At 37.3% G+C, this 19,949-nt stretch overlaps 1 protein-coding gene across 3 annotated transcripts in view; it reads left to right on the forward strand.

Annotated features, from left to right (window-relative positions):
- Positions 1–19,949, forward strand: part of LOC136041591 (uncharacterized) — a 98,386-nt gene that overhangs the window by 22,452 nt on the left and 55,985 nt on the right. The window contains exons 1-2 of one of the 3 annotated variants that reach the window (XM_065726291.1): positions 14,128–14,147; positions 18,142–18,805. In XM_065726291.1, the coding sequence (XP_065582363.1) occupies positions 18,210–18,805 (596 nt within the window). In that variant the 5' untranslated portion in view covers positions 14,128–14,147; positions 18,142–18,209. Of the gene's footprint in view, positions 1–14,127; positions 14,148–16,532; positions 16,706–18,141; positions 18,806–19,949 lie in introns of those variants that run through there. The other 2 variants (XM_065726289.1, XM_065726288.1) reach the window with 2 other exon arrangements.

Raw genomic sequence — 19,949 nt, forward strand, 5'->3', positions numbered from 1 at the left:
TAATGCAAGTTTTGATCTTGGCTCTCCGCACATAAATAATTAAAACAAAATTTGCATATTAATTAATTGCAATTAATCGGAAGATTTTGAGAAAAGAGAAGTGAGGGAGGAGGCCTAGTTCCCTTCCAAGTTTTTGATTACTTAAAAATCCAACTAGAACTTTTAATTTTTTACACACTTTCATTGGTAAAAATTACACGTAACTTACGAACCAACTTACGTAACGAACTTCTATATTTGTATGTTTTTATTGCGTGTATGAAGGGGCTCTCCCCTCGTCTATACCTCGCTCTTTACACTAAAGCTTAAATTTTGTCCCAATTCCTTAAGAATGACCCCTGAATCACAAAGGCCGCAGAATAAATAGTTGAAACTACTAAAAATACTTTAGCGTAAAGGGCAAGGTATTACGAGGAGGTAAACCCCTCATATGCGTAATAATTTATGTTCGTTTTAAGTTTTAATGCTGCTCCTCACTTTCAGTAGAAAAAACTTTTCATATTTATTTTTTCATTGTTTTTTTTTAAATAATGCTAGAAAATCCTGGGCCCACTCCATTGAAAGTCTCTTCCCCCATGAGAAGTTCCTCCATGGAAAGATCCTCCCACGTAACCCCCCCCTCAACTCACCCCCAAACCAAAAAAATCCCCCTGAAAACGTCTGTACACTTCCCAGTAACCATTACTATTAGGTAAACACAGGTCAAAGTTTGTAACTTGCAGCCCCTCCCACGGGAGTAAGTCGTCCCCAAAGACATAGTTATTAGGTTTTTCGACTATGGTGAATAAAATGGCTATATCAGAATTTTGATCCGGTGACTTTGGGGGAAAATGAGCGTGGGAGGGGGCCTAGGTGCCCTCCAATTTTTTGGTCACTTAAAAAGGGCACTAGACCTTTTAATTTCCGTTAGAATGAGCCCTTTCGAGACATTCTAGGACCACTGAGTCGATACGATCACCCCTGGTAAAAAAAAAACAAAAAACAAATGAACACGCATCCGTGATTTCTCTTCTGGCAAAAAATGCGAAATTCCACATTTTGTAGATAGGGGCTTGAAACTTCTACAACAAGGTTCTCTGATACGCTGAATCTGATGATGTGATTTTCGTTAAGATCCTATGACTTTTAGGGAGTGTGTCCCCCTGTTTTCTAAAATGAGGCAAATTTTCTCAGGCTCGTAACTTCTGACGGGTAGGACTAATCTTGATGAAACTTATATGTTTAAAATCAGCATTAAAATGCGATTCTTTTGATGTAACTATTGGCATCAAAATTCCATTTTTTAGAGTTTCGGTTACTATTAAGCCGGGTCGGTCCTTACTACAGTTCGTTGTCAATCGTTCGTTACCACGAATTGTTTGACAATGAAACTGTTTTGATCGTTTGATAAAGGAGCGCCCTGAATGATATATAATCATAATAATAAGAAATCCAATTATACGAGTCGTGTGGCCTTATAACCACTTTTGCACATAAATAGGGGGGGGGGGTGTTTTGCCCGAAACATCCCCCTGGAAATTTTTTGAAACCCCTCTAATAGTTCGTTTTATTTTGACTCACCCTAGTTAAAATTATTTGGCATCTCCCCTATCATTTATTTCTAATTAATTTTTGAGCAAATTGTAAAAAAAATCACTTGAACCAAGCACGAAATGTTTTTGAAGATTTACATGGACACATATACAACGGGTGTAAATTCGTACATAATAGTCCGTAGAAGATTCTAAAAAAGATTTGGCTAGTTATAGCAAGCAGTGGTAAAAAAAAAAAAAAAAAATCATAATCAAACAACGTACAACAATCCATAAAGCATGGTTTATTGTAAAAAGGTGCAAAGATCGACCGTATCCCTAATGTAATTTGATACTCCTTCCTCGCTAAGTAGCGCCACATTAAATTTTAACAGCACAGCTGAAACTGCTTTTGAAAGATTAGCAAGGGGCTGCCCGCTCCAACAGCGGGTGGATGTCTTAAAGCGCCACTTGTTTCATCACGTCTGGCACACTTATACCACGCTTGCCTATTCGCTTCGCGAATGATACACTTTGCAATGCTGGTGGTAGTTCTCTCACGCTTGGCAAATGCCATTCATTGTACACGACTTTAGTAAGTCTGTGACCCCTCTCATATGTAGATTTGAAGCCTCTGGATTGCTCTAATGTTAAAACTTGTTTTCTGATGGAAGTAACGGGCCTGGAAACCTTTTTCCAGATGTTTAACGGTATACCCTGCGATGGTTTTATAGTCTGCTGGGTTTACTGTAAATAAAAACAGGGATTGTGTCTACTAGTCTATCGAATAGGGGGTTGCTGGCCCTGCAAAAGCTTAAAATTTCCAGAAGAGAGCTTGATACGACATGCCTAAAGAGGCTCAGAAACGTAATTAATTTGATTGTATGATGTAGAAATATTCGCTTCAGGTACCCGGTCTATAATACCGCATAAAAATTATTTGATATTAGTTATTAATTACTTGTATTTAATTATTTAATTATAATAATTTAAATTATTAAATTAAAAATATTTAATTACTCATTTGACCGTGTGCAAAACAACAAGCTGTACAAAAAAGTTGTCTAACCCTACTTAGAGGCATAATTAAAGAGAGGTTGAAACGGCTAGGACCAAGTCGGTATTCAGGGGGTGTTAGGGTGTTTGACTCCCCGCCCAAAATGTCTGCCCGACTTGATTCTTGTGTTTAAGGAGTCTTTAAAAAAATTAGGACAAAAGGCAAACTTTAGTGTAAAGAGTGAGGGATGAGGGAGAGGCAGCCCCACTCATATATGGAATGATTTCTGTTCGTAAAACTTTTTCTTCTTCTGAAAAAAATAACTATTTTTCTTTCTATAAATTCTATGCTGCTTTGATAGTTTTAAATAGAAAATTGAAACATTTTATCAGAAGCGGATATTGACAAAAATCTGACTGATCATCTAAAGTTGCATTTGTGCTAAATATTCAAGTCATATATAATTATGACTTGTATATAATTTATAATTTAATTATATAATTTGTAATATATAATTGCAAAATAATTGCAGTATATAATTTGCATGTATCTTTTGGTTGCAGATTTTTAGGTTGATTGAACCTATATTTCAACTGACGGAAATTTTGCTTCAAATTGAACTTGAGTTTTTTAAAGTTTATTTCGTGGTTATCCGCAAGCGCGGTTTTTGGCCTTGATTATTCAATTAAATCTTTAAGATATTAATTGAAAATGATTTCTGTTTCACTGATAATTAACTGAGTGTAACGAATCTCAGCATATTAGTTAGTATCGATATATAACTTCACAAATGATTAATCTCTCTTGATTATTATCTCAATTAATATTATGAAATTCCAAACAAGTTTTTCAGTCGAAAGTTATGAGCTACATTGAGACTCAAAACGTACAGAAATTATCCTGTGTGTGAGGGAGACTGGTCCCTCAATTCCCCGCTCTTTTCGATGGCATTTGACTAGTGCTTTATTGAAGGCACTGCAGAATGCAATCGTCAGTTAGTAATTGCTACTACTGCTACTACTAACAACTCACCACAGCACCAATCCGCCTGAGGCCAACACTGCTACGCACGCTCCTCCTCCATCCCAATCTATTCAAAGCCTCCCTCTTTACATCCTACCAAGAAGTTCCCATTTTGTTTAGATCTTTCATTATAACATTCTCCCACCCCAGATGAGGACGACCTACTTTCCGTTTACCCCTAGACGGTTGGCCGAAAAGGACAATCTTCGGCAATCTGTCATTTTTCATCCGCAGAACGTGCCCTAACCACCTCAACCTTTCGTTCACTATATCCCTAGAAAGTGGGATTGGACCACACTCTTCTTACAGCCTACTGTTTGAAATACGATCAGTCTGCCGGGTGCCCAAAACAACCCAGAACTCGCTAAACTTCTAAAAGATCATTTATGTTGCTCACACTTTCATCTAGGATAATGGAAGTCCAAGAGAGTTTTTCTTCCCATTTGATTCCGTGGTCTCCCATTGCCTTTCCTGTGCTCCCTAAGACAAAGTCTATCAAAATGATCCATATAAAGGGGGATAGAACACAACCCTGGTTAATTCCTGATTTAATACGAAACCAGCTGTTAACCTTATTTCCTACCTTAACCCCAGCAGTGTTCTTCTCGTACACAGCACTTATCCCTTTAATGTATTTGTCTGGTATGCTATACAAGGATAAGACCTTTGTTAAAGCTCTTCTATTAACAAAACCGAACACTTTAAATCCAACGTTAGGTTTAAGTTCTTGTTCTAAGTCCAAATGGTAGAACTGTTCTACGGATATGGCGCTTTTCCATACGATGGACATAGACATGAACCTAGGGCTTGGACTGGATGGCTAGGGCTTGAGGCACTATTTTGGGGTATGATTGTCCTGGAGGGGATCTATCAACTTTGTTGTTATAGCGTCGTACTAGGCACTTTGTCAATACACTTAATGTTTAAAACTATGATTTATTTAGAAAAGTCGATGTAAATATATGTTTGTAACAAAAATTATTCTTTAAAAAAACCTTGCTAGTATTTGTAATAAGATTTGTGTTTTTCCTTGGCTTTTTTCTAACATAGTATACGTCTATAAAAATTTCTAATCGAAATACTAGAATTATTTATGTCCCTAAACAGGCCTAGAAACAGCGGAGACTCCCCAGGGTGGCATATTTTCTCGAGACCGGGAAATGTCCCCCCATGCTTTTCGAATGAAACATTCCAGTAAAGATTTTCTGGAAAATCACTTTCAAGAAATCCAGTAGCTTCTTTTTTTTTATCTCCCTTCCAAAAGTGCTCCTATGTGGTTTTTCCAAGGATGGTGAGTATCTTATAGATGCTTTCCACGTCGGGGTGGTCCGGGATTAAGAAAAAAAAACTTTTAGCAAAAAAGTATTATTTCCTCCAAATACATGGAAGTTATAGTCCTTTATTAATTTAAGATTTTAAGTAGGAAGAAAGGATGGCTGTAATTCTGCATCTTGGTAAAATTACTTGCTCATATGTATCGGAAGCATGTAGGTATGATTTATAGGTTTTTGGTCTCTTAGGGGGTGAGGGGCTGAAGCTCTGTTTTCCTGTTTGGGCGACATTGCCTACTCATTTAAACCGGAGACATTTAGGCAAGATCGGACACATTGAGTGAGGGGCTGGTAGAGAGACACTAGAAGCAGGTTCAGAGGCATAAGGCTGCACTTGCGCAACAAAAGTGCCCAGTGGGTTCGGTTGCGGATTTCATTAATATGATCACTTTAAAGATTTGAAGCTCCTTGAAGTATTTTCTTTGATTTAGAGGGGCAGTAGGGGGAGAAAATTGACCTGGGTCTGCAATAGAAATACTTTAATCAACTGTAGGGTTGCCCAGTTTCTTCCCTCCTACTTTCCATATATGTCTTGGAGTACCACTTGCACAGCGCATGGTGCACTTGTTGTGCCAAGCCTCTGTCCCATGGAGGGTAAATCGCATTCCGTGGTACATACCCTACGGCTCGTGGCGGGGGATGTAAAATGCTTTTTAAAAGTGGACAACTCTTCGTATATCAATTAAAGGCGCATCTTTCGTGGGTATGATTTAGGGGTTATTTGTTGTAATCATATGGTACCGGCTTAACTCAATAATCTTGATTTTCGGGAAGAAATTTGTAAAGCTCTGATATAGCCTATTAGTCTCTTCAATTTTTCTTGATCTTCTGGTCGCCGTTGCTTGCTCATTTACACCGGAGAGCGGAGACATAGAAAACATCGGACATACGTTGTGGTACGGAGGCACTAAAAGTGGGTTCAGACGCATTAAGTTGCATTTGCGCAATTGCCCTAGGTTTTAAACTATGCCTTTTTATTATTTTCATTAGAAAATAGAAGAAAAAATTACCCCCTTACAAGATTTAAGAAAATACCCGTATAGTATCTTCTCTAAAAATAAAGCAAATCGATGTCGGTCCTTAAGACGCAAGCTCACCAAAATCAAATTTCCCTGAATTTTGGCCACTTTTTAATTTAAATTATCAATTGTTTGTATTATTATTTCCCCTCCCCAGTCTGAAAGAAGTCCTGTAAACGTGCCTATTCTTCATTTTTGGCTATGCCATATATATTTTCTCGGGCTGCTCCCATCTCCGTTGAAGCTTTTTTAGGGCTCCAAAAGCAACTCTGGTTCATTCGAAGTTGGCTTTTTTCGTGCTAAGTTAAATCTTCCGATCGATAAGATTTATCACTGAAACCTTACTTGCCGACTTTGCCGGGAACAAGCATTATGAAAATGCGACCTTCGCATTTAATTCCTTCTCATATAAGACATTCTTTGTGCATTCCAGGTTAAATAATTAACTAAAGTCGGTTTAACTTTTTTGATCCAGCTGACCTTGTCGTAATAGCTGTCGCAACCGAAAAGTAACTACGAATTTACTTTTTTAGTAACTTTTACTGAAGATAGTTCAAGGGCACCTTTAGCGAAGTAACTGTGCATCATTGGTATTACTTTCACTTTGAAATTTATTTAAAATATTTTGAAGGCAAAATTGTAATGAAAGAGTAGCAAATACAATTGAAACTCATGAAGATTATACCCCTACGAACCTTGTAAGCCCATAGTTATATCACAACCGTTCCTGGTGGATGTCAACTTTAAGTAGCTTTTATAGTTAAAGTTACTACGATTTGCGGCCTGGAATACACAAGTGTAATGGGGGCCGGTCGCTCAAATACTCACAAATAGAAATTGGACTATGCCTCTTGGACGACCACTCATCGTTCGAAGTCTATGTTTAGTATAATAAGTGATTAACACGGTACTCCAGTGCAATCCAGAACACACTCAAGAAGCTTGCTTAATGTAAGATCTAAAAAACCGGTTTCATAGCGACAAAGACAAATGACAGAATGAATTGGATTTGTATAATTTGGGCAATATATTTGCGCATTAGGGGTGGGGGTAATGTTACGTTGTTACTTTACCCCCACCCCCCTATTGTGCAAATATGTAGACCATATTATATTATTATATAAACTAAAGTATTATAATTTCATTATGTTTGTTATATTTCATTATGATTAACCTAAATTCACTTCTCGAGTGTGTTCTGGATTGTACGGGATAACTTTAACGCTTAGAAGAGTGTCCTATAATTTGGACAGACAGTTTGTAACCCCATGGATAGGGGTCCTTTGAATTCTCGAGGTCTCTCAGCGGTTCTTCCGGAATAAAGTTAAATTCTCTCCTTGTAATTCGACTCCTAGTTATGAGGAAACTCCAGCGGGCTGTCTTGGACGTTTGCGTCTCATTTTCATTCTTGATGAAAACAGTGTTCCTCGGCCATATGCATCAATTGTGGCCAGAATAATTAGCTTTTGTCTGAATGACCTACGAAATTCACAAGAGTATTGATTAACATATGGAATGGAGAAAAGGGACTAGTTACTTCAAACGTTATACTTGTATACCACAGGAGCGTACATAAGGAGATGGGGTATGTGCAATGTCTTATCCAGGATTTTTGCTCGAGGGGGGAGGGGATTTTTTTCGGGAGTTGTGGCTTAAAAAAAACTTGTTAACTTTCAAAATTTGTTAAATGCGTTTTTGTTACGTTTTTACGACTCGGGTAATTTTTTTGGGGGGGGGGAAGGCGTTCAAAATCCATAAACCCCTGAATACGGCCATGAGGATATGTGAGGGGGAATTCCCTGCGAGATTGGTCCAAAGATCCTTTCCAATGGAAGGTATTGACAAAAATAAATTCTGGGATTGAACCCTCCCCCTAAAAAACGAAACCCTTCAGAGAGACCTGCGTAAGCGTATGTTGTAGCGCTATATTCTTTTATTTTTGGTCCTTGTTTTTTTTAGGGGTATGCTAAGTGCTTCTACAAGTGGATTACTCAAGTTACCTTAGGATCCACGTATCGGCCAGTGCTCCTCCCTAGTCCCATCACATTTAGATTTTCTGCTTTCATTTTATCACGAAAGATTTTGGGTCATTTTGTGGAACTGTATCCCACCCTAATCTGCAATGTCTGGCCTTTTCCAGTTCTGGAAAAGCTCCGGCAATGTCTGGAATGCATACATATATGAATGGGCTTGACAAAATTTCCTCATAATTAATAGTCCTACTCATAAAGGTATTCTCCCCCTCCTTTATGGTCTTTCCTCTTCGCCGACAAGGCCGCACCCATCTTTGTTAACGTCTCGATTTTTAAGATTTTCGCTTTCCCTTCTAGTTTTAAGTTGAAAGTGAGCCCCTAATATTTTACTTTTACAATTCTAATTTCTATGCCTTCCCCATAGAATTATTAATTGAATAGACACTGATAAACGTTTTAAAATGTGTCGCTCCGAAATAATTAATTTCGAAATACAAAATAATTAATTTTAATACACAGCTAGAATAAAAGCGGAAAATCGCTTTTGATCCCCGGCTTTCGAGCCAGTCTCCCTGCCAGGGATGTAATGTGAATAGTTTTAAATGTGAATAGTCAAAGAATGATAAAGGACTTGAACTTGAGGCTCAAAATATTATCAACCATATCATACTACCAATAGCATCCATGATTTTTCAGTGATTTTACTACAGATAAATTTGTTGTTATTCCAAATTTCGTTGGTTAAACACAAACATTCTGACACATCTCCCTCCTTTTCGAATACCCCTCCCACGAACCTCCAAAATTTGAATCCCGATCCGTACCCGGCTGCTTTTGTTTCATCACCAAGATCCTGGCGGTCTACTATTGTAACTAAACAAAAAAAAGTTTTTTTTAATGAAAGTAAGGAGCGACATTAAAACGAACAGAAATTACTCCGTATATGAAAGGGGCTTTTCCTCCTCAAAGCCCCGCTTTTTACGCTAAAGTTTGAAGATTTTGAGAAAAATGGAGCGAAAGAGGAGGCCTAGTTGCCCTCCAATTTTTTGATTACTTAAAAAGGCAACTATAACTTTTAATTTTTTACGAACGTTTTCATAAGTAAAAAATATACGTTACTTACGAATTAACTTACGTAGCGAACTTCTATATTCGTATGTTTTTATTGCGTATATGAGGGGGCTCACCCCTCGTCGATACCTCGCTCTTTACACTAAAGCTTAAATTTTGTCCCAATTCCTTAAGAATGACCCCTGAATCACAAAGGCTGTAGAATAAATATTTGAAATTACTAAAAATACTTTAGCGTAAAGAGCGAGGTATTACGAGGAGGTAAACCCCTCCTATGCGTAATGATTTCTGTTCGTTTTAAGTTTTAATGCTCCTCCTCACTTTCAGTAGAAAAAACTTTTCATATTCATTTTTTCATTGTTTTTTTTTTATATAATGCTAGAAAATCCTGCGCCCCATCCATTGAAATTCTCTTCCCCCATGAGAAGTTCCTCCATGGAAAGATCCTCCCATGTATCCCCCCCAACACTCCCACCAAACCAAATAAATCCCCCTGAAAACGTGTGTACAATTCCCAGTAATCATTACTATATGTAAACACTGGTCAAAGTGTGTAACTTGCAGCCCTTCCCACGGGGACTGCGGGGGAGTAAGTCTTCCCCAAAGATATAGTTATTAGGTTTTTCGACTATGATGAATAAAATGGCTATCTCAGAATTTTGATCCGGTGATTTTGTGGAAAAAATGAGCGTGGGAAGGGGCCTAGGTGCCCTCCAATTTTTTGGTCACTTAAAAAGGGCACTAAAACTTTTAATTTCCGTTAGAATGAGCCCTATCGAGACATTTTCGACCACTGAGTCGATAAGATCACCACTGGGAAAAACAAAAAAACAAATAAACACGCATCCGTGATTTGTCTTCTGGCAAAAAATGCGAAATTCCACTTTTTTGTAGATAGAGGCTTGAAACTTCTACAAAAAGGTTCTCTGATACGCTGAATCTGATGGTATGATTTTCGTTAAGATCGTATGAATTTAGGGAGTATTTCCCTCTATTTTCTAAAATGAGGCAAATCTTCTCAGGCTCGTAACTTTTGACTAGTAAGACTGTTCTTGATGAAACTTATATACTAAAAATCAGCATTAAAATGTGATTCTTTTGATGTAACTATTGGCATATCCAATTTTTAGAGTTTTGGTTACTATTGAGCCGGGTTGCTCCTTACTACAGTTCGTTACCACGAACTGTTTGAAAAGAGCTTTTGCAGTCAAGAGTCCATCTATTCTGCCTTTTACTCTATTCTTCTTAGATATTGTCAACACATGGCGTTTTTTAGGGATAAATATTTAGGCTATATATTTATTTCTTAATTTTATTTGTTTTATTTGAGACGAAATAATTAATTTTAATACATAGCTAGAACTAAAGCCGAAAATCGCTTTTGATCCCCAATATAATATATTTTAGTTATTTGTCTACTGAAAACTGAAAACGATGGAATACCCTCTTTCATTCACGCTCTCTTATTTTGTTTTTGGCAACCGTTTTGACAGTACTTCGAATGCTTTGCTCATTTAATTTATCGCTTTTTAGAACAATTTTTCCCTTCTGCTGGGTGTCAGGATATTATTAATGATTGTTACTCCTTGTATAAACCATTTAAGGACAAGATCTTAAATAGTCAAAACGTACCCCCCCTCTTATAAAATCTGACGTTAATCTTGTGCACATTAAGGGGGTGCTTGAAGCAATGTATAATGCAGGCTTTTCGTCGGAAGAATATTTTAATATGGGCTATATTAATACATGTCGGGTGATTAGTCTTTATAAGGAACCCAATCAGGGACGTGCGGAGCATTTTTTTCAGGGAGGGGGACAATCAGTGAAAACATTTGAATAAGAAGTACAAAATTCCTGGGGAGGACCGGCCCTGAGACCACCTCCCTTGTGTATCTGTCTGATTAAAGTAGAAAACTCCATACTAAGATCACTCCAGTGTTTAGGCTTATTGTTAATGATTTAATTTTTCATGTCTATTTTATTCACATTATCTTACGCATATACACCGACTTCTTCTTGAAAACTTCGTTCACCCTTACACAGTAAAATTAAAAACTAAGGTAAATTAAATAAAAAACAAAATTTTTTGAGCTGAAAGTAAGGAGCAACAGTAAAACTTAGAATAGACTGAAATTATTAGGTATATGAGGGGGTTCGTCCCCTCCTCAATACATCGCTCTTTACGCTAAAGTATGTTTAGTAATTTCAAAAGAACTATTTATTCTAATTAAACGCCTTTGTGATTCAGAGGTCATTCTTAAAGAAGTGGAACAAAATTTGAACTTTAGTGCAAAGATCGATGTATTGACGAGTGGGCGAACCCGCTCATATACGTAATAAAAACATACAAATATAGGAGTTCGTTACTTAAGTTAATTTGTAAGTTACGAATATTTATTACTAATAAAAGTTCGTAAATAAAACTAAAAGTTCTAGTGACCTTTAAGTAACCAAAAATTGGAGGGCAACTAAGCCCCCTCCCCCACCCCTTTTTTTCAAAATCGTCCAATCGAAACTTTGAGAAAGGCATTTAGCCGAAAAAGTAAAATAAATATGTACATTTCGTTTTAATTTTCATGTACGGTGAGCCAAAACCAGCATTAATTTAAAAACTTTCAGAAATTAAATAATTTTTTTTCAACTGAAAGTAAGGAGCAACATTAAACCATAAAGCGAACAGAGATTATTACGTATATAAAGTGGTTCTTCTCCTCTTCAATATCTCGCCCTTTACTCTAAAGTATTTTTAGAAATTTCAAAAGAGCTATTTGTTCTAATTAAACGGCCTTTGTGATTCAGGGGCCATTCTTAAAGAATTGTAATAAAATTCGAACTTTGGTGTAAAGAGTGAGGTATTGACAAGAAGTTGAACCCCAGCATATACGTAATAAAAATATACGAATATAGAAGCTTGTTACATCAGTTAATTTATAAGTTATATTTATTACTAATAGAAACGTTCGTAATTAAAACTAAAAGTTCTAGTTGCCTTTTTTAGTAAGCGGTTAAGAAGCGTATCATGCTAGAAGATTGCGCGCATGACGAAATAGTGGCGCTTCGAGATATAACCTACGCAAATAACGAAGAGTTTGCAGGCCATTCCATATGTTTGTTGCCATCATTGATCGTTTCAAACAGTTCGTGGTAAGGAGCTATTATAGTAAGGAGCGACCAGGCTCAATAGTAACCAAAACTCTAAAAAACGGAATTTTGATACCAATAGCTACTTCAAAAGATTCGCATTTTAATGCTGACTTAAAAGACACAAGTTTCATCAAGTTTAGTCTTACCCATCAAAAGTTACGAGCCTGAGAAAATTTTCCTTATTTTTGAAAATAGGGGAAACACCCCCTAAAAGTCATAGAATCTTAACTAAAGTCACACCATCAGATTCAGCGTATCAGAGAACCCTACTGTAGAAGTTTGAAGCTCCTATCTACAAAAATGTGGAATTTTGTATTTTTTTGCCAGAAGGCAGATCACGGATGCGTGTTTATTTGTTTGTTTTTTTTTTCCCAGGGGTGATCGTATTGAACCAGTGGTCCTAGAATGTTTGCGAGAGGGCTCATTCTAATGGAAATGAAAAGTTATAGGGCCCTTTTTATGTGACCAAAAAAATTGGAGGGCACTTACGCCCCCGCCCACGCTAATTATTTTCCCAAAGTCATCGGATCAAAATTCTGAGATAGCCATTTTATTCAGCATAGTCAAAACCTTATAACTATGTCTCTGGGGACGACTTACTCCCCCACAGTCTCCATGGGAGGGGCTACAAGTTACAAACTTTGGCCAGTGTTTACATGTAGTAATGGTTATTGGGAAGTGTACAGACGTTTTCAAGGGGATTTTTTGGTTGCGGGAGGGGTTAAGAAGAGGGGGACATGTTGGGGGAGCTTTCCATGGAGGAATTTGTCATCGAGGAAGAACATTTGCATGAACGGAGTGCAGGATTTTCTAGCATTATTTAAATAAAACAATGAAAAAATAAATATGAAAAAGTTTTTTCAACTGAAAGCAAGGAGCAGTATTAAAACTTAAAACGAACAGAAATTATTACGCATAAGAGGGGTTCACCTCCTCCTAATATCTCGCTCTTTACGCTAAACTATTTTTAGTAATTTCAACTATTTATTCTACGGTCTTTGTGATTCAGGGGTCATTCTCAAGGAATTGGGACAAAATTTATGCTTTAGTGTAAAGAGCGAGGTACTGACGAGGGGTGAACCCCTCATATACGTAATAAAAACATATGAAGTTTTTTACCGTTTTAAAAAGTAGAGTTGAGAGAAAGAGTCAAACTTTAGCGTAAAGAGCGGGGCGTTGAGGAGGGAGCAATCCCTTTCATGTACGAAATAATTTCTGTTCGTTTTAAGTTTTAATGTCGCTCCTCACTTTCAGTTAAAAAAATTTGTTTTTTTATATTTAATTTATGAAAAGATGCTTTGGTTCTCTCGGGTCATAGGAGACTTAATTATTCCTGTTTTGCTCTTCCTAGTGCTCGCTTAAGGGACTGAATTGATGTTGAGAGTCTTTTCATGCTCCTCAGTTTTCTTATGATATTTGGAGGGGGGCAGCATTGTGGATTCCATGCGGTGGTCTATTCAATTCATGATTCAATAGAGTTGTTAAATATTGCTTACTCAGAAGTCAGTTTTGATGATGGTGGTGTGTATGTGGGGGGGGGGAGTCAAAAACAGACAAAGTTCCTTTTTTGAAGCAAAATTTCCAGATGGGTTACGAATCAATACCGAAAGAGGACTGATAGTAGAATAAAATTTTATTCAATAACTTGAATAAGAAGTGTCCCAATTTTTTGTAAATAAAGTATTTGGGAGGAAGGGGGGCAAAGGTTCCCTGCGTACGCCCATACCCCTCTCTATGCAGGTACGGCTAATAGTATTAGTTAAGAGTGTTTCAAGCTTTTTCGACTTTATTTCCAAGAAATCTACCGAATGACGCATTTTCCATTTAGATTTCTCAGTTTTGGCAACCATGGTGACAATGCATTAATAGCGTTGCTACATTTATTGCTTGCCATCATCGTTTGATTGATCGCCTCTCTCTGGAACAATGCTTCGTTTCTCTTCGGTGTTAGGAGACATAAATGATTGCTCTTTTGTTCTTCCTAATGCTCAGATAAGGTGCTGAATAAATGCAGAGGCTTTAGATATTGTTCTGCTTTATAATGGCATTTCGGGGGCGACACAACGGATTTCTATGAGGTAAATTTTTCAGTTCCAGATTCAACGGGACTGCTAATTGTTTTTGCCTCTATCACATGGAAATTGATTCGGGGGGAGGGGGGTCTTTGGAACAGTGAAAACATGGAATTTTTCGAAGCCAGGTACGTACGTAAGATTTTTAGGTACTTGTGTATTACTCAGAACACACTCAATAAGTGAAGTTGGGTTCTTTCGTGAAACAAACCACGATGCAGGTATATTTTAATGAAATATTTTATATATAGAAGTGGTTAGGTTAGGTATTTGATATAATGCCCCCCCGCCCCTAATGTGCAAACATATAGCCCAAACTTTTGATAAAGCTAATGAAATAAAACAAAATATGATGAAAAAGTCATGTTGTGTCTATTGACGCACTGTTTTGTTGTGGGCAACAACCCCTTGTCCTGGAAAAATATAATTGCCTCTTTTTCAGTCTTTGGAAAATGTCAAATCTTTATTTCAAAATCCATGTACAGACACTATCTTCTATCGCTATGCGTAGCAAACTAAATTGAGTATTGTCTTTATGGCTATGAAACCGGATTTCCTCAGCAAAATTCTTGAGTGTGTTCTGAATTGAATTGAATCAATTGAATAATGAACAAGTGCCAAATATTTAATTAAAATGTACCTGCATCGTAGTTTGTTTCACGAAAGAACCTAACTTCACTTATTGAATGTGTTTTGAATAATACACAAGTACCAATTTTTATGCCGAGAGAGGGGCAATGATAAGAAAACAAATATTAATTGATAGTTTTTAATAAGAAGTGCCTTTAGATTCGGGAAAATTTTGTATATTTATGAGGGGTCTAAAAACCAAGACCCCCGCATCAAGGCGTCTCCCACTCTCCGCAGCCATGTGTATCTCAGAGTGTCACTGCCCATTTCCATTGGCTTTCAGTGCCACAAATGGTATACTTCCGCCACGGATGGGGCAAACCACCTAATTTATAGGATTTTTCAAAGGGGAAAACCTTTCGTTATATGACACATGTGAAGAAAATATCAAACTCGAAAATTCTCCGCAGTGAAACAGGCCCCTCGAAATAGACGTAAAATACAGGGGGAATTTTTCGTTACATTTTTAGGTTAGGAAAATGAAACTTTCAGGGATAGGTCTACAGGCTAAAGTATGTCCCGGGAAGGTATTTTAAACTACCCACCTCCACTCCTACTCCCTCTAGAGGGCCCTGAAATTTGCCTACATGACAGGTCTATACCTATTGAAATTTTGACAAAACAACATTTTACCTTAATTTTTTTGTTGCTAATTGCTTTTTCTCTGCCTTTAGTTCTGAAATTACAATTCCCGTTATTTGTGAAGAATTTTTAGCCATATCAATGTTTTTTTTTTCTTCAAAATTTAAGAAATGTATTTGCATGTCTTTAAAACCGTATAAAATGGAATTGAGCAAAGTTATGAAGCTGAAAACAATTTTGTTGTACCTCAATTAAGCAGAAGATCTATTTTGCAAGGTTTCACTTTTATAACATACATATTTTTAAAGGTCATCAAAGGTCGGGACCCTCTAGATGGAGAAGGAGCGGAGATGGGTACTTTAAAATACCTTCCGGGGACATACTTTAGCCTGTAGACCCATCCCTGAAAGTTTCATTTTCCTAACCTAAACCCTTTTCGAGATAGCAATAAGTCAATTACCTAGAATTTTACCGAAGATTCTTTTTTTTGCCCCTCCTAGTGTAACAATCAAGGCTGTATTCGGGTTGGGGGGCTACTGGGTCGGACCCCCCCCCCCCCCCCGAAGTTTTTGCCCGACTTGTCAAAACGTCATAAAAATGCATATCAACAAATTTTGGATGTGTTCTTTTTACCTCCCCCTCCCTCCCGAAAAAACGAACGAAAATTCTCGATAACCCCTTGGTAAGAATATAATCTATTGTACACAATAACTACATAGCAAATTTTCCCTCCTCTGTGCTGTTCCCCTCCTCTCTCTGATATTATTTGGACCACATTCAAAATAGAAACCTTGCTTCTCCTCTGCTACCAGCAAAGTTTATTTTCGCTGACATACCAGCAAGCATTTTAAGCACACCCATTATAGCTACCATAAGCTATAAATCAGTAGCCTTTCTCGAAGGGTTACTTCTCAACCAATCCTTAGGGCAGTATGAGCGTCTCCCCTGCAATTAAATATATGACCCCCTTATATATATATATCGACAAATACCTTAGTAACTTCTCAATACCTATTTCAGGTTATCATGTTTTAACTTGTTGAATATAACCTTGAGCCTGAATACAATCTACCATCTATAAGTAACTACCTTACTGCGGGTACAGTGGGCATAACGAATTGTAGCCGTTGGGTATATTTAGTGATACTCTTTTTCTATTGTTAAAACCATCCGTGAAGAAACTTTTGCTGGCAATAGCATTTTTTGTGTCATTGAAAGTTTATCTTGCTGTGTGATAGCCTACCTAAAAGTGGCCTATTGTTCGCAGGTGGGAACAAGGGTACAAACCTGGTAGTTGGATATAATCAATAATCTTATGACTGAAGTTTCTTCAGAATTAGTAAATTGTGAAAGTAAGTATATACAACTCTGATACTAATGCAGGTATGGAAGCAGGGACTTTTAAAGTGCATGAGGAGGGGGAAATAATAACCAAAAATAGTAATATTTGATAATTTAAATAAGAAATATTCAGAAATCCTGGGATTAGGAGTTTGGGGGGATAAATGCAGAAGTCCTCAGCCTTAAACCCAATGGACCTTTAAACCTCTAGAAATTAGTAATACTTTTATGTTATTTGAACATTGTCCCCTCTATGGAAAAACTGGTTTCTTTTCAAAAGCAGAACCTTTTTTAAACACCAAACAAATTAAACAGTAATAAAAATCTTTGGTTTTCATCTTGTTTGATGTTTCTTCTTACCCCTCCCCCTGCCTCAAAGAAAATTGAAGAATGAATATTTCCTCTTAACTTCAACTTCAAACACTAGCATAGATCCATAATGTTAAATTTCAGGGCCTTACAAAAACGCAATTATATGTTACAGAATCCTGTGCCATTAGGCTTAGTGACCTAAACCTTAACAGGCGAGTCGTGTGAAAATGACAGGAAAAATTGTCTAAATAATGATATTTTGGGAGAGGGGAACGGAAATCCTCATGTCGGTTAGAGAAGATCAATGAATCATCGTTTTAGTCTGGTGCTTCGGAAGCCCTCTCGTGCGAACACACTTTAACATCAATATTATTATCTTCCTGTAATTATCTTCGAAATCTCGCTAACTATACTACTACTGCTACTAACAACTTACTGCAGCACTAAGCCACCTGAAGTCGGCCCAGCTGTGCACGCTCCTCCTCCATTCCAAGTCAGTAGTTGTAATAAAAACGAAAAAAAAAACATGACGAAGCTTAAAACAAGGAAATCACAGTGCAAAAAAGAGGCGAATCGGCGAATATTTTGGTCGAAACCTCCACTCAACCGTCCTCAATGAAGAATTAAGAATAACAAATAGATGAAAGTCCTCAGGACAATATTAAAGCAGAAAACCTTGCAAATAGACACTAAAATAATAGGAGCACTGTCTTGAGCAGCGGTGAAAAGACAGCTGAATATAAAACCTGATATTGAATTGCAGTTCAGACTTTCATTTGAGAAGTTAGTTTTTATGAGGTTTTTTTTTGAACGCTCATGGCTTTCCTAACAACTCTTTGAAAGCAGCTCCCTGATACTTCATATCAAGGCCGTATCCAGGGGTGGGCGGGCTACCGGTTTTGAAACCCCCCCCCCCCCTCTAAAAATTTTGTCTGGCTTGCACAAACGTTTAACGTGTAAAAATATTTTTGATGCGTTTTTTAAAGTTTTTTATTGTAATTCCCACCCCTCCAAAAAAGCACCCCGCTCGAATAACAATACCGAATTCAGACCGAAGTTGCGTATGATATTTTCGTCACCTTTTTCTTTCTGTGTCGGTGTACTTATTTTAATTATACGCATTTTTTTTTTTCAGTTTCTGAGCATAAAATATGATGTCAGTTCCTGCTTACATTTCCCTGATGTGGTTTTGCTGACGGCAAAATGACCGCTAGTGGAAATAATGTGAATATAGTTGACGATCCTGCTTCGCAGCCTCGTGCTGGAATGCCACAAAGGGTATTATTTCCTCATAGAAATAATGGCTCCAGAACTTCCAATTGTCAGGCAGTAAGGCAGCCTGATATTGTTTACGTTCCTCAGTCTATCCCGCAACGACCACGCGACCCACGAATCAACCCACCTCGTCGTTCATTAAGTAGTGATAATTTATTTTTAAGTGTATCGAGAAATGTTGCATCTGCTGAATGTCAAACTGAGGTGCAACCACAACAAGCAAGGCGAAGAAGGGACAGACGAGAGCGCCGAAATCGTCGTCCCCATAGTATGCCTGCTCCACAAGATGTGGCTTCATCTGAGGTGGCTAATCTGATTAGTGAAAATCAAAATCCAGGTGAAGCAGTGATTCCACCAGCGTATTCAACACTACCACATACTAGTGAAAGAGTTGTTGAAGTGGGTGGCGGTTTGCCACCAGTTGTGCCAACAGGAGATTTAGTGCCACCATTACCTATCGTTGGACAACCAACAGTGTCTGCTGTTGAGTCTGGATTTATGGGATTTCCTTATTCGTGTCGGAGGTAATAGGTCTATTTTACTTATTTTTTGTATCTTGCCCTTATTACCAATAAGTCCATACGAAATTTTTTTTAGTACGGTATCGATGTAGTCTAAGGGATACGGTTTGTTCTATATTCCGTTGAGTCATTCAGTATCAGAATTATTAATGGTGGTCTATTCTGATATGCCAGTATAAATTTTTGTGAAACTGAGTAAAATGTACGATTGGTGATGTAGGGTAAGGTTGTATAAATGTGACTAGTCGATGACATGGGAATTGGAATATACCTCTATGAGTCTAAATCATTATAACAGATAATACTCCTCGACCAATTCCAAGCATGTTCAGCAGTTTTTGCGCATGTGTATAATTTAAACAGTCATTGTTAGAATACCTGCACGTAGGAGAGCTGGAGGATGGGAGATCCATATGCACCTATTATTTCCCCCTCTCTTTCTCGAGGAAGCATAAATGATATGTTCACTCCATGTAACTTCTTTTGCGGTTCTGATTCTCCTGGAAGAAAAATCACCTCTATTACCCCCAGGAAAGTACGCAAGGGAAGGAGATCTGGGATTTTTCTCCGAATTCATCATGATGATTTCTTCCATATATGTTTGCTATATTTTCATCTAATGTCTTGCTGTATTTTTTTTTTCGTATTTTACCCCACCTCTGTATGTTTTGTTCCTCCCAATATAAATTCTCCTGTATTTTGCATATACCTATTTGCGCCTGTGGTGGTGGGCTCGGAGCTTGTGATGAATTAAATAAAAAAAAAAAAACTAGTTTTTTTTAACTGAAAGCAAGAAGTGACATTTAATGTAAAACGAACCGAAATTACTCCGTGTATGAAAGGGGCTGTTCTCTTCTCAACTCCCCGCTCTTTATGCTAAAGTTCGACTCTTTCTCTCAATTCTACTTTATTAAACAGTAAAAAACTTTAGTTTAAAGAGCGGGGCATTGAGAAGGGAACAGTGCCTTTCATACACGGGGTAATTTCTGTTCGTTTTAAGTTTTAATGTCATCCTTAATTTCAGTTAAAAAAAATTAGTTTTTTTTATTTAATATCTGAACGTTTTTGAATTAATGCATGTTTGATTTTGGCTGTGCACATAAATTATTAAAATGAAATTTGCATATTAATTCTTTTTTTTGGCTAA

The sequence above is a fragment of the Artemia franciscana genome, unplaced genomic scaffold, assembly GCF_032884065.1.
Source record: "Artemia franciscana unplaced genomic scaffold, ASM3288406v1 PGA_scaffold_30, whole genome shotgun sequence".
Classification (NCBI taxonomy): Eukaryota; Metazoa; Arthropoda; class Branchiopoda; order Anostraca; family Artemiidae; genus Artemia; species Artemia franciscana.